The sequence below is a fragment of the Bos grunniens genome, chromosome 4, assembly GCF_055505025.1.
Source record: "Bos grunniens cultivar Pamir isolate PY7600 chromosome 4, Bosgru_T2T1.0, whole genome shotgun sequence".
In the NCBI taxonomy this organism is placed as follows: Eukaryota; Metazoa; Chordata; class Mammalia; order Artiodactyla; family Bovidae; genus Bos; species Bos grunniens.
Window position 1 is genome coordinate 75659426 of NC_141168.1, and position 14923 is coordinate 75674348.

General features: G+C 41.3%; 1 protein-coding gene across 1 annotated transcript in view; it reads left to right on the forward strand.

Moving 5' to 3' along the window:
• SLC26A5 (solute carrier family 26 member 5) overlaps positions 1-14923 on the forward strand; it is a 64053-nt gene that overhangs the window by 22531 nt on the left and 26599 nt on the right. Inside the window, exons 2-7 of the mRNA XM_086397039.1 lie at positions 262-466; positions 2682-2821; positions 6732-6842; positions 7930-8096; positions 8655-8819; positions 13780-13932. Of these exons, the coding sequence (XP_086253165.1) occupies positions 315-466; positions 2682-2821; positions 6732-6842; positions 7930-8096; positions 8655-8819; positions 13780-13932 (888 nt within the window). The 5' untranslated portion in view covers positions 262-314. The remainder of the gene's footprint in view (positions 1-261; positions 467-2681; positions 2822-6731; positions 6843-7929; positions 8097-8654; positions 8820-13779; positions 13933-14923) is intronic.

Sequence of the window (14923 nt, forward strand, 5' to 3'; positions counted from 1 at the left end):
TTTAATACAATCCTTTGTTTAAAGTATATACATTACCCACTAATTGCCCTGGGAAGAAATGTCATATGTTTTTTACTGACCTTAATTTCCTTTCATTTATTTGTGCCTACTCTGTCTAGATCACTAGGTTTGGTGCTCTGGGTATTCAAAGATGAAAAAGTCATTAGAGAACTTACAATAACACTGCCAGGAAGAGATGGTAGGAAACAATCATCTGTAAGATTTTGGCATCTGAAATAGAGTTTTTATTTTCTCCCTTAGTGACACTCAGGAAATGCTTGTCTCCTGCTGTTGATGAATAATTTCAGAGTACTATGGATCATGCTGAAGAAAATGAAATCCTTGGAGCAACCAAGCGGTACTATGTGGAAAGACCTATCTTTAGTCATCCAGTCCTCCAAGAAAGATTGCACAAGAAGGACAAGGTTTCGGATTCCATCGGGGATAAGCTGAAACAGGCATTCACGTATGTTCTTTCAGCCTGTTTCCTTTATTCTCTCATTCAGTTACGAGAGAAGCAAGGTCAAATGTACAAAGAGAATCTATGATGTAGAGGAAAAAACAAATGATGAACACTCTTGATTTGCAGAGCTGTCCACATGGTTCATTCAGATGTCCACATCTACATTCGGTGGTAGATATCTGATGGAACACAAGCTTTATTATGCATTTCACCATATGAAATTCCAGCTATGCCTTATGTCATATAAAGGTTTATATAAACAATCCACTTTTCAGTTCTCCACACACCTTTAAAATATCCACTGCTTTCAGTGACTGTGAAGCTGGGGAGATCCCAGCCAGGAGAAGGACATAGGATCTCATTGTCTTCCTAACCTGTCAACTCTCCTCCAAAGCCCCTCAGTAAAATGGCTTGATCCTTCCCCCTACTGAAAAAATGTCCACCTCTTCCATTTCAGGAATGTTCCAACCACTCTAGTCTTTTTCCTGCTTCTACTCTAGTGCCAACACCTTGAATCTATGAATGCAAGTCCCCAACTGAAGCTATCAAAGACATTCAGTGTCTTGGGACTCTTCATTTTGAAAACACGGATACAGTAATGTGGCAGGCCTGAGACTGATAATACCTTGGTGCCTGATTGCATACCTCATTGTGCAAACTATCTGATTGCTGCCTCCTGAACCATTGAGACCACAGCTCCTATGCTGTGTTCATTTAAGCTTCGCAGTGACCCTGTGCTCTAGGTATGACATCATGAGAGGTTAAAAATACATACACTGGAGTCAAGACTACCTGAGTTTTAATCCTAATCCCAACCACCTATCAGCTGTGCACTGGTTTCCTCCTCTGAAAAATGGGAATAGTAATAGTGTTTACATCATTGGGTTACTGGGGTTAAAATTTATTAATTTATACACAGTGCAAGGCACACGGAAAACACTGTATAAATGTAGCTAGTATTAATATCTCAGTTTTCTAAACAGGGAGACTGCTATCAAATCTAGTTTGTTTTACTCAGATTCATTGCTCTTGTCATAGTTGCTTTACATTTTTGCTTCCAGTATCCTTCTACATCTAATTACCAAGTACTTTTAATCACTAAAGACACTATATAAAATACCATGCATGGGCTTCCCAGGTGGCACTAGTGGTAAAGAACCCACCTGCCAGTGCAGGAGATGCAATAGACTTGGGTTCGATCCCTGGGTAGGGAAGATCCCCTGGAGAAGTGCATGGCAAACCACTCCAGTATTCATGCCTGGAGAATCCCATGGACAGAGGAGCCTGGTGGGCTCCAGTCCATGGGGTCCCAAAGAGTCAGACATGACTGAGCGACTAACACTTCACAACAATGCATTATCCTTTTAAATGGAATAAATTGCTTCCTTGTCACCAAGAGGACTTGAGACTGTCACAGTGATAATGGAATTCATCTGTCTATACTCTTACAGGCATCGACCAGCAAGACGACTGGCCAAAGCCCATAATACAGTCTCTGTATCAAAGTTAATTAAAACATCCAGGGATTAAATACAATGCCTTGGTTTTATTACCACGGTGTTCCACCTAAGCAAGACAGCCAGGCATAGACTTAGCTACAGTAACGGTGGTGTTTTGAGTTTACCTAATCAAAGACCCTAAAGCATTGAACACATGTTTATAAAGCTCATAATACCTGTGTGAATTCCTTTCATTTTATAAGGGAAAACTTAGATATATTTGTATGGCTGAGTCTCTTTGCTGTTCACATGAAACTATCACCACATTGTTAGTCCGTTATACCCCAACACAAAATAAAGATGTTTTTGAAAAAAAAAGAAAAGGGAAAACTAAGTGGGTAGGTGCTGGTCAGTGGTTCCACAATCAAAAGTTAACTCAATTGGTAAGTACTTCCCATACTTTACATCAACACAGAAAGCACATTAAAGATTTCACCTATTGAAATAATGGCTTCTGGGATATCTCAACTATTTTGAAACTAACTTTTTCTTATTTTTCATGGTCAGTTGTGGAGTGTTAGAGTGGACCCAATTCAGATGTTCCTATTTTCTAAAAAAATAATAAGCAGCTATTCTCTCTGATCTCTGCAGAATAGAAAAATCACCCTCATCACCAGTTTGAATTTTTCCTTTTTGTTCCAAAATATAGGGAAGGGAAAATGCCTTGATGTGAATTCTATAGAAATGGTTCTCATTTATCTATTTCTTTGTCCTTCCAGATGTACTCCTAAGAAAATACGAAATATCATTTACATGTTACTCCCCATAACCAAGTGGTTGCCTGCATACAAATTCAAAGAGTATGTGTTAGGTGACTTGGTCTCAGGCATAAGCACAGGGGTGCTGCAGCTTCCTCAAGGTCAGTAGAATATATTTCATTTTTTTCTTCCTCTGATATCATCTCAAACAATTGTGTTAACTTTGTTCTGTTTAATTTCACCGTGATTTTAAATTTATAATTTTTATCACATTGTTCTAGCACCTTTTCCTGTCCAGAGTAATTCTTCAGAAACATTTTACCCTTTAAAAGCCTCAGAGCTTTTAGTTGCAGAATATGGTGATACATTTACAGATCAATACATTTAGGAACTGGTGGGGCATTGTCTTTCCTTTGCTAAGTTAATTTCTAACTCCATGAACATGTTGTTAGGGGCTGTCCTTAAATCAACTATACTCCATTTTTAAAAAAAGGTTCTTGACTAAGTCCATATCTAATTATAAGGTACCATGATATACTGAATTCCTCTGCAGTTGTATAATTTTATAGATATACAAGAATTTAAGAAAATGCTCATTGATTTATTCATCTGTTCACACGTGTGTAACCTGGCCCTCCCTGTCTTCACAGAACTAACTATCCAGTTAGGGAGAGAAGCATGAAATAAATAAAAATACACATAAATGTTTACATACAAATGACGGTAAACACTATGAAAGATACAGGGCACTCTGACATGATAATAATATGGGGACCTAATTTAAGTAGGTAAGTCACAGAACCTCATTGAGAAAGTGGGATTGACCAGTATTGCAATAGGACCCGGAGAAGGCAATGGCACCCCACTCCAGTACTCTTGCCTGGAGAATCCCATGTACAGAGGAGCCTGGTAGGCTGCAGTCCATGGAGTCGCTAGGAGTCGGACATGACTGAGCAACTTCACTTTCACTTTTCACTTTCATGCATTGGAGAAGGAAATGGCAACCCACTCCAATGTTCTTGCCTGGAGAATCCCAGGGGCAGGGGAGCCTGGTGAGCTGCCATCTATGGGGTCGCACAGAGTCGGACACGACTGAAGCAACTTAGCAGCAGCAGCAGCAGCAATAGGACCTAAGTAGGGACTGGAAGTACTTGGCAGGGCAGCAGCCACCTCACTACATTTTATATCCTATGTACCCTTGTGCATATGCATTTAAATCTTACACTGTGGTAAAGGGGTATTTTTTACAGTGCTGCAATAAAATTGGATTCTTTAGCTCTGTTCTTGTCTAATATCTAAAAAATTAGTACTTCATACTTCCACATAAGGGGAAAAAAAAGGTGAGATTGAGCTGAGACCTGAAGGATCAGTAGGAGGCAGATAAAGAATGAGAAGAAATACATTTCAAGAAGAAGCAATAGCATGTGTGAAAGCAGTTAGCAGGAAAAGAATTGGGTGTTTGAAGAATTCTGAGAAAGGCAGTGTGCTAGGAGTGTGGGGAGTGAGAGGCCAGTGGCTGGCCAGATGGGCAGCAGCAGGTCTGCACAGCCTCGATAGGATCTTTTGGATTCCATTCTGAGTCCAGTGCAAGCTTGTCAGCTTGCTTTCCCCTTGGGTGTTTTTTTGTTTTTTTTTTTTGCTAAGAGATCTCTGGGACTGTTGTGTGGGGAAGGGACTTGGTTGATGGGAGTGGCACCAGAATGAATGTAGAGAAACCAGTTAGAGGCAACAGTGACTCAGTGTAATCAAAAGGGGATAATGGCTTGACAAACCTCTAGGTTCAGTTCAGTCGCTCAGTCGTGTCCCACTCTTTGGGACCCCATGAGTCGCAGCACGCCATGCCTCCTTGTCTATCACCAACTCCCAGAGTTCACTCAAACTCATGTGCATTGAGTCAGTGATGCCATCCAGCCATCTCATTGTCTGTTGTCCCCTTCTCCTCCTGCTCCCAATCCCTCCCAGCATCAGGGTCTTTTCCAATGAGTCAACTCTTCACATGAGGTAGCCAAAGTATTGGAGTTTCAGCATCAGTCCTTCCAGTGAACACCCAGGGCTGATCTCCTTTAAGATGGACTGGTTGAATCTCCTTGCAGTCCAAGGGACTCTCAAGAGTCTTCTCGAACATCACAGTTCAAAAGCATCAATTCTTCAGCGCTCAGCTTTCTTCACAGTCCAACTCTCACATCCATACATGACCACTGGAAAAACCATAGCCTTGACTAGACAGACCTTTGTTGGCAAGGTAATATCTCTGCTTTTCAATGTGCTATCTAGGTTGGTCATAACTTTCCTTCCAAGGAGTAATTGTCTTTTAATTTCATGGCTGCAATCACCATCTGCAGTGATTTTGGAGCCCCAAAAAATAAAGTCTGACACTGTTTCCACTGTTTCCCCATCTATTTGCCATGAGGTGATGGGACCAGATGCCATGATGTTAGTTTTCTGAATGTTGAGCTTTAAGCCAACTTTTTCACTCTCCTCTTTCACTTTCATCAAGAGGCTTTTTAGTTCCTCTTCAGGTTCTGCCATAAGGGTGGTGTCATCGGCAATCTTGATTCCAGCTTGTGCTTCTTCCAGCCCAGTGTTTCTCATAATGTACTCTGCATGTAAGTTAAATAAGCAGGGTGACAATATACAGCCTTGATATACTCCTTTTCCTATTTGGAGCCTCTAGGTTAGCTGGCCGGAAGAACTATTCCCTCACCAGTTTCCTGAAAAGTAATTACCAAATGATAAATTAAAAAAAAAAATTCCCCTGTGATCAATTAGTTGGATTTTCAATTTGCCAAGTAACTGAGTTGTTGAATCTATTAAATCTGTTAAACAAAGTTTTAAATCAGGTTTAGGACCATTCTCCATAACCATTTTAGTACCAGAGGACAGAGAAAGGGATGTATTTAAAGGCAGAGGTGAGGGTGGGGGAAGGAGCAAAGGTCAACTCAGCATCTGAAGTGGGAAATAGGATCTAGACTGACGTTCAGTCAAGTTGGACTGACAGAGCTTCAGGAAATGGCTGCGGTGAGCACATAGACAAATGCTTCAGAGAAATTCTAGGATTTTGCATAGTTGTGTTTTCACTGAAACGCCATTCTGCAACTTTTTTTGGACCTTCTTCCATTTTGATAAAGATGGTAGCTGTAAAAATGGAAAGAATTGGAAACATACATGCTGTGTTTTATAGGTAAAATCAGCAGGAGTGGCTGTTGGATTGATTTGGAGGAGAATGAGGAAGCTGGGCATGTGAGGGACAAGGAGACTGACATTAGATTAGGAGTAAGAATTTTCTGGAGAAAGGTGAAAAAGCCTTATGCATTTACCCTCCACCAAAAGTCAAGGAAGGAAAGAAGGACTGCAGCAGAACCACTTGGAGCACTGGACACGTGTCCCTTAAAGTTTGTGGGCACTATTGCAGGAAAAGTAAATCTACAGGTGGAATGGTGTGAACCACCTAGAACAGCAGAATGTGGCCTGCACTTGCAAAGTTTCCTGGGACTAAAGCACTACGGGGTGCTTTGGGAGGTAACCAGGCTTGGCTCATTTGAAAGTAACCTGCCCAAGAAGACTGCCTACAGCATAAGCAGCTGCCCAGCAGAAAGAACCTGGAAGAGGTGTAAGACCTGGAACCTGGAAGGGGCCAAGATTAGGGGAGGGGTGTTACATCTGCCAGAGAATGCTGCACTGGGAGTTCCTCATTGAAAAGGGGTCTCCGGACAACCCTCAAAGCAATGCACTGGAGAAGCAGCCGGCATTTGGGAATTAACAGCAGATTACAGCTGTGCCAGTCAAGGAAGACTTTCTGCCCATATCTAATTTGGGAAAGATTAAAGCAGAAAAAAATCTACTCCTGGTGAAGAGGGAATGACAAGAAAAACTGTCTCAGCCTGGACTCTCTGAGCACAAATACAAGATTCTGTGTAGGAGTGGGACAGAAGTGTGGGCACGCTGAGACACGTCAGCTTAAATTAATAGGGTTTTCATTTGTTCGTCATAGATAAAGAACCAGGAGAGAGATACACAGAGCCCGCTGTTTTCTAATCATCTCCCCATTTCTGTTTGGTCTTAATCCCGCAGGTTTAGCCTTTGCAATGTTGGCAGCTGTGCCTCCAGTGTTTGGCCTATACTCTTCATTTTACCCCGTTATCATGTATTGTTTTTTTGGAACCTCCAGACACGTATCCATAGGTAAACCTTATAGTTGATGCTTTACTACCTTTCCTTTTGGATTTCCCAGCTTTGCAATGTGCTGAAGAAATAACATGTTTGTTATTAGGATATCAAACTTTTGTTACTGTATGCCCAATAGGTGCTTTTAAAAAATACACTCTCCCTCAAGATTTCTAGAATTAATAGCTTTCTTATAATATGGGCATAATAGAAAAAGACAGTTTTCTTGTCTGAAAAGACAAGAAATCTGTGATGTAAGTATTTCAGTTCATAATACAATTTGCTTGCATCTGTGTTTTCTTTTTATTTATTAATGATACTTCAAGTTCCTATTGCTATGCATACATTGCATTTGCATCTTATTTTAGACACTGAATTGTACATGGTTTCTCTTTAGTGTATTTAGGATCAGGTTTATATGGGTTTCATAGTAGTGTTGGTGCTGCCTGAGGGTGCTACCAGCCAACACACACACACACACACACACACACACACACACACGTCTCAGATGTTCATTGCTAGGTGACAAACACGCCCAAAACTTAGCAGCTAAAAACAATCATTAGATTATCTCTCATAGTTTCTGTGGGTCAGGATTTGGGAAGGGCTCAACTGGACAGTTTTGGCTCAGCATCTCTCAAGCAGTTGAGAGTCAGGTGGGAGCTGGAGCCAGAGCAGCTACAGGAGGTGGGTCTCCCTCTCCCTCTCTTCTTGCGTCTCACCCCACCCTCTCTCCATGGGGGTCCTTTCTGGGGCTTTCTCACACACAAGGTTGAAGCACGAGCAAGCAGCACAGCTCTCAGGCAGAGGTCATAGCATCTTTTGTTACGTAGCCTCACAGGTCACACAGTATCACTTCCGCTGCAGTCTTTTGGTTACTAGAGTGCCGCAAGTCCACCCAGATTCAAGGAGAGAGGAATTAGGCCACCTCTTCATGGGAAAATGTCAAAGTTCTAGAAGAGTGTATGGAATGGAAGATTCTGTCACTGTGCAGTGTTATTTCAGTGAGGATTTATTGACCTCACCTGTCTCTCCTGGGATACTGGCAACAATCATATCAGATATGCTGAAAATCATTTCTCTGATTAATACTTCATTATTTCAGGTCCATTTGCAGTTATTAGCCTGATGATAGGCGGTGTGGCTGTTCGATTAGTACCAGATGATATAGTCATTCCAGGAGGAGTAAATGCAACCAATGGTACAGAGGCAAGAGATGCCTTGAGAGTAAAAGTCGCCATGTCTGTGACCTTACTTTCAGGAATCATTCAGGTAAGACTCAGAGATGTGGAAATCAGCTCTCATTTGCTGATTTAATAAATATCTTTTGAGCACTCCTGGCTGGTCGTGGGCAAGGTCGGCCAGCAAAACTCCAGAGCTTAGGGTTTGTAGCTCAGGAATGCCAGTCCCACTGCATGCTTTACTTAAATTGATATTGAGTAGGAACTAGCTAACTGCAGTTGGATACTTTAGAGGTTCTAAAAGCAAGACTAGCTTGAAGCAGGGTGGGTTGGTAATGGGAAAAGGCATTTCTTATCTGCCTGGAAGGAGCAAGCAATGACATGACTAAGTGTGCCCCCACTTCTGAGGGACAGGGAGCATAAAAAGGGTGCCCAGTACTTTGTGAGGCTCCAGGCCCCTCCAAATGTTGTTGTTTTCTGAATAACCACTGACTGATTTGTTAGCTACTTACCTGCTATAGATACAAATTTGTAGTGTTAGAAAGTGGTCCAGAAAAAACTTTGGGATGTTTTCTGTTGGATTTAACTTCCTGATCTATCATGTGATTTATTTGTCTCTTTGTCATAAAAAAAAAAAAAAAAAAAAAAGTTTTGCCTAGGTGTCTGTAGATTTGGATTTGTGGCCATATATCTCACGGAGCCCCTGGTCCGTGGATTTACCACTGCTGCAGCCGTGCATGTCTTCACCTCCATGTTAAAATACCTATTTGGAGTTAAAACAAAGCGGTACAGTGGGATCTTTTCAGTGGTGTATGTAAGTAAGCAACTTCCCGGCTGACTGGTACTTGTTTCCCTTCTGTATTTTTCCTCCTCCTCTCCTGTATCTCAAGGCTCACTTTGCTTATTTCTAAGAATTTCAGTAGAATGGAGAAGATTTAGACATTCTAAGGCTTTTCTGAGAAGAGCATTACAAGGGGAATTAAACCTTAAAGTTTCACTTCATTAATATGTGATACTATCTACCTCACAAGAAATTTTTTGTCAGGTATTTATTTGGTGACTACAACTTTAGCCTAATTAGCTCCAGAGACAGCTTCTTCATAAGATCAGATTAGGTTCTCTTTGGGAAAGTGAAAGTGAAAGTTGCTTATTCATGTCTGACTCTGCATTCCCATAGACAGTAGCCCACTAGGCTCCTCTGCCCATGGAATTTTCCAGGCAACAGTACCAGAGTGGGTTGGCATATCCTCGTCCAGAGGATCTTCCCAACCCAGGATTGAACCTGTGTCTCTTATGTTCTCCTGCATTACAAGCAGATTCTTTACCATCTGAGCCACCAAGGAAGTCAATTTAAAGTCATTCTGGGATAACATCTCTCTCTCAGAAACTGCTTGCTCAAGCAGGCGAAAATTGGACGTCTATAAAGGATTTGACTAACACACCTAACCAGTTTAATCTAATATAATGTACATAGACCCTTCCACCCAACTCAGAGAAAATACAAATTATTTACAAGCATGTAGGTAACAATGGTAATAACTGATCATGTTGAAAATGGTCATGTACAGCTGACCACAACTTCTAAAAAAATGCACTTTCACATGGTGCAATATAATTAGCAATCGATAACTAAAGATGACTTAAAACCCCCATACATTTGGAAACTAAAAACATTTCTAAGCAGCCCATGGATAAGAGAAAATTATGAAATAATTAGAACCAAATGACAGTGGAACTGCTACTTATCAAAACCTATGAAATGCTGCTAAAGATATTTTTGGAATGAAAGACCTGTATGGCCTTTGTAAGAATTCATGTGTCACACACTGTGTTAGGCAGAGCAGTGAGCTTACACTTCAATGGGAAGACAAATGTGTTAGTGGCTTAGTTGTGTCTGACTCTTTGTGACTCCATAGACTGTAGCCCGCCAGGCTCCTCCGTCTATGGAATTCTCCAGGCAGGAATATTGGAGTGGATTGCCATTTTCATCTCCAGGGTATCTTCCTGACCCGGCGATCGAACCCAGGTCACCCGGATTGCAGGCAAACTCTTTACTTTCTGAGCTATAGGGAAGTCCTCAGTACAATGGGAAGACAAATAGTAAACCACTAATCACATAAATGGGCTGCCCAGGTGCTTCAGTGGTGAAGAATCCGCCTGCTATTGCAGGAAATGCAGGTTTGATCCCTGAGTCAGGAAGATCCCTTGGAGATGAAAATGGCAATCTACTCCAGTCTTCCTGCCTGGAGAATTCCACGGACAGAGGAACCTGGCAGGCTACAGTCCATGGGGTCACAAAACGGTCAGACATAGCAACCAAAACAAGTCACGTAAATGTGTAATTAAGTATAAATTGTGTTAAGTGCTATGAAAGAAAAATCAGGCTGCTATGAAAATTGAATAGGGAGACCTTTAGATCAGGGATCTATAATTCATACACACAACATGGTGGAGTAGAAGAAAGTGCGCTCATCTTCTCCTGTGAGAACTCCAGAGTTACAACCAGATGGTCAATACCGAAATAAGATTGATTATATTCTTTGCAACCAGAGATGAAGAAGCTCTATACAGTCAGCAAAAAACAAGACCAGGAACTGACTGTGGCTCAGATCATGAACTCACTGCAAAATTCAGACTTAAAAGAAAGTAGGGAAAACCACTAGACCATTCAGGTATGAATCCCTATGATTATACAGAGGGAGTGACAAATAGATTCAAGGGATTAGATTTGATAGAGTGCCTGAAGAACTATGGACAGAGGTTCCTGACTTTGTACAGGAGACAGGGATCCAGACCATCCCCAAGAAAAAGAAATGCAAAAAGGCAGAATGGTTGTCTATTGAGGCCTTACAAATAGCTGAGAAAAGAAGAGAAGCTAAAGGCAAAGGAAAAAAGGAAAGATATACCCATCTGAATTCTGAGTTCCAAAGAATAGCAAGGAGAGATAAGAAAGCCTTCGTCAGTGATCAATACAAAGAAAGAGAGGAAAACAACAGAATGGGAAAGACTAGAGATCTCTTCAAGAAAATTAGAGATACCAAGGGAACATTTCATGCAAAGATGGGCACAATAAAGTACAGAAATGGTAGAAAGCCGAAGATATTAAGAAGAGGTGGCAAGAATACACAAAAGAACTATACAAAAAAGATTTTCATGACCCAGATGGTGTGATCACTCACCTCGAACCACGATGGTGTGATCACTCACCTCGAGCCAAACAAGTGGGCCTTAGGAAGCATCACTGGAGTGTGAAGACAAGTGGGCCTTAGGAACCATCACTACAAACAAAGCTACTGGAGGTGATGGAATTCCAGTTGAGCTATTTCAAATCTTAAAAGATGATGCTGTGAAAGTGCTGCACTCAATATGCTACCAAATTTGGAAAACTCAGCAGTGGCCACAGGACTGGAAGTCAGTTTTCATTCCAATCCCAAAGAAAGACAATGCCAAAGAATGTTCAAACTACCACACAATTGCACTCATCTCACATACTAGCAAAGTAATGCCCAAAATTCCCCAAGTGAGGCTTCAACAGTATGTGAACCGTGGACTTCCTGATGTTCAAGCTGGATTTAGAAAAGACAGAGTAGCCAGAGATCAAATTGCAGGCATCCGTTGGATGATAGAAAAAGCAAGAGATTCCAGAAAAACATCTACTTCTGCTTTATTGACTATGCCAAAGCCTTTGACTGTGTGGACAACACAATGTGGAAAAGTCTTCAAGAGATGGGAATACCAGACCACATTACCTGCCTCTTGAGAAATCTATATGCAGGTGAAGAAGCAACAGTTAGAACCAGACATGGAACAACAGACTGGTTCCAAAATGGGAAAGGAGTACATCAAGGCTATATATTGTCACCCTGCTTATTTAAGTTATATGCAGAGTACATCATGCGAAATGCTGGGCTGGATGAAGCACAAGCTGGAATCATGATTGCCAGGAGAAATATCAATAACATCAGATATGCAGATGAAACCACCCTTATGGCAGAAAACAAAGAAGAACTAAAGAACTTCTTGATGAAATTGAAGGAAGAGAGTGAAAATGCTGGCTTAAAACTCAACACTCAAAAAACAATGATCATGGCATTCTTCCCATCACTTCATGGCAGATAGATGGGGAAACAATGGAAATGGTAAGACTTTATTTTGGGTCTCCAAAATCACTGCACATGGTGACTGCACCCATGAAATTAAAAGACGCTTACTCCTTTGAAGAAAAGCTATGACCAACGTAGATAGCATATTAAAAAGCGGAGACATTACCAACATAGGTCTGTCTAGTCAAAGCTATGATTTTTCCAGTAGTCATGTATGGATGTGAGAGTTGGACTATAAAGAAAGCTGACTGCTAAAGAATTGATGCTTTTGAACTGTGGTGTTGGAGAAGACTCTTGAGAGTCCCTTGGACTGCAAGGAGATCCAACCAGTCCATCCTAAAGGAAATCAGTCCTGAATATTCATTGGAAGGACTGATGCTGAAGCTGAACCTTCATTATTTTGGCCATCTGATGCGAAAAACTGACTCATTGGAAAAGACCCTGATGCTGGGAAAGATTGAAGGCAGGAAGAGAAGGAGACAACAGAGGATGAGATGGTTGGATGGCATCACGACTCAATGGACATGAGTTTGAGCAAGCTCTAGGAGTTTGTGGTGGACAAGGAAGCCTGACATGCTGCAGTCCATGGGGTCACAAAGAGTCAGACATGACTAAGCAACTGAACTGACTGACTGACTAGATTAGGGATCTAGGAAAGTAGCTTTGAGGAAGTAACAATTAAATTGAGTGTTTCATTGATTAGAATAGAGTCCAACTGTGGGTGTCCATGTATGCTCAGTCATATCCAACTCTTCATGACCCCATGAACTGTAGCCCACCAGGCTCCTCTGTCCATGGGATTTCCCAGGCAAGAATACTGGAGTGGATTGCTGTTTCCTTCTCCAGGGGATCTTCCCAAGCCAGGGATCAAACCCACAGCTCCTGCATCTCCTGCATTGGCAGGCAAATTCTTTACCACTGAGCCACTTGAGAAGCCTCCAACTGTGGGAATAGTTCCTAAATATCTAAATTCTTCATTTCCCATAATAGCTGGTAACATGCTTCTTACTCAGAGATTTCTCAAAGTGCCATGTCACAAAGGAAATAGGACAGAGAGGCACACCAGAGAATGCTCTAGGAGTTGATAGGAAAGGTTTGTAGCCTGGGCTCGGCGGTCATCTACTTGCCCAGGGTCCAGAAGAGTACTGACTGTACGTGGGGTGCCGAGACTGCAGCCTTAGGAGACAATTAAGTGGCTTTCTTCTCTTAAGTTTCCTGGGCTTCTTTCTAAGTTTCTGCTACTCTCTTGCCTTCGAAGCTCACCTGATTCCTCTTTCATCTGCTAAAAATGATTTCTCCCGCTTTCCGTTCCTAAAAGCTTTTCTGTATATTTGCTTTCAGATAATTATGCTGATATAACCCATGGTCCTTTCCTAATGCTCAGTACTCAGCTTCAGGGTGACTGTTCTGAATTTTACATTTCTACATTGAGACATTAGTGTAGCAAAAAACACTGTAATATATGATTGTTGGTTAGATATTACAACTACAAAGTTGTATAGCTGGGTAAAAGTGACTCCTAGTGGTGAAAGCTGCGAAGAGAGAGATTTCAGCCTGAGAAGTGTAAACTGGTAACGTCCGCTACTGGGATGGCTAGTGTGAATTAGAGCACTGGACTGTCTGTTCAGGGGCTACTGCCTGATGTAACCTCCCGTGTTCACTGTGTTACAGAGTACAGTTGCTGTGTTGCAGAATGTTAAAAACCTCAACGTGTGTTCCCTAGGCGTTGGGCTGATGGTTTTTGGTTTGCTGTTGGGTGGCAAGGAGTTTAATGAGAGATTTAAAGAGAAATTGCCAGCACCCATTCCTTTAGAGTTCTTTGCGGTAAGTCAACTTCCAGCCACGTTCACCTAGCTGTTTCTGTGAAGGGTTTTGAAGTGGGACAGGGGAGAGAGAAGTTAGACTTTTTTTTCTCTCTGTTCCTCCAAGAGAAGGTTGGAGTTTGTCAAGGGGAACTTTTACAAATACAGTGACAAACAAATAAAAGCACTAAAACATAGGCATGGGTGACTTTTAAAATATAGATGAAGACTATCCACAAAAACGTGAATGTAAATTATCTGAGTGAAATTATGGAGATTTTCCTTTCTCAGAGTTTTTATTGTCTAATTGTTTTATAATGAATATGTAATACTTTAATGACTTGAGAAAACTAAGCTGTTTCTAGTTTGGAAAGAGCAAAAGACAAAGGTTCCTAAACTTTGTTAATTCTTGGCACTCATAGGTCAAAAAAAATACCTAACTAATAGTTCCATTTACTAAGTAATCAAATCCAAATAATTTAATGTATATTTATGTCTGACAACTTAAGAACTGTTTGTAAAAATAATGCATATAAATTGAAATAAAGTGTTATTACATTCTTAAATAACTACAGCAATTTATTAATGAATTTGTGTGGCTTGTGGACACTGCACAACCCTTTAAACTTGCCAGTCAGACACCACTACCCTCATTTCCTGTGCACTTTTGATTTTTGTGTAGTACTTGTTTTCTAAATCACAGCGACCAAAGTTTGCAAACCTTTGGAATGACTGAAACCAATGTAGTAGGAACTAATGTGGAAACTGTGAACTACTCAAACTAGAAGTTTGCCTAGTATCTGACAGGTGTCCCTATTTCCCATGAAAGTCTCACAGAGAGTGAGCTCTCCTTGGGACCCTGGGGCACTTTGGTGTATAGTTTGGGAACCCACAGGAGAAGAAATAAAAAGGATAGGTATCGGATCCAAATTTAGCAAGAAGTTCCAGCCCCAAAACCTACCAGCTGGTATAGCTCACAAGGAAGCCAGTGCCTTTGATCCTCTTCCTTGCTT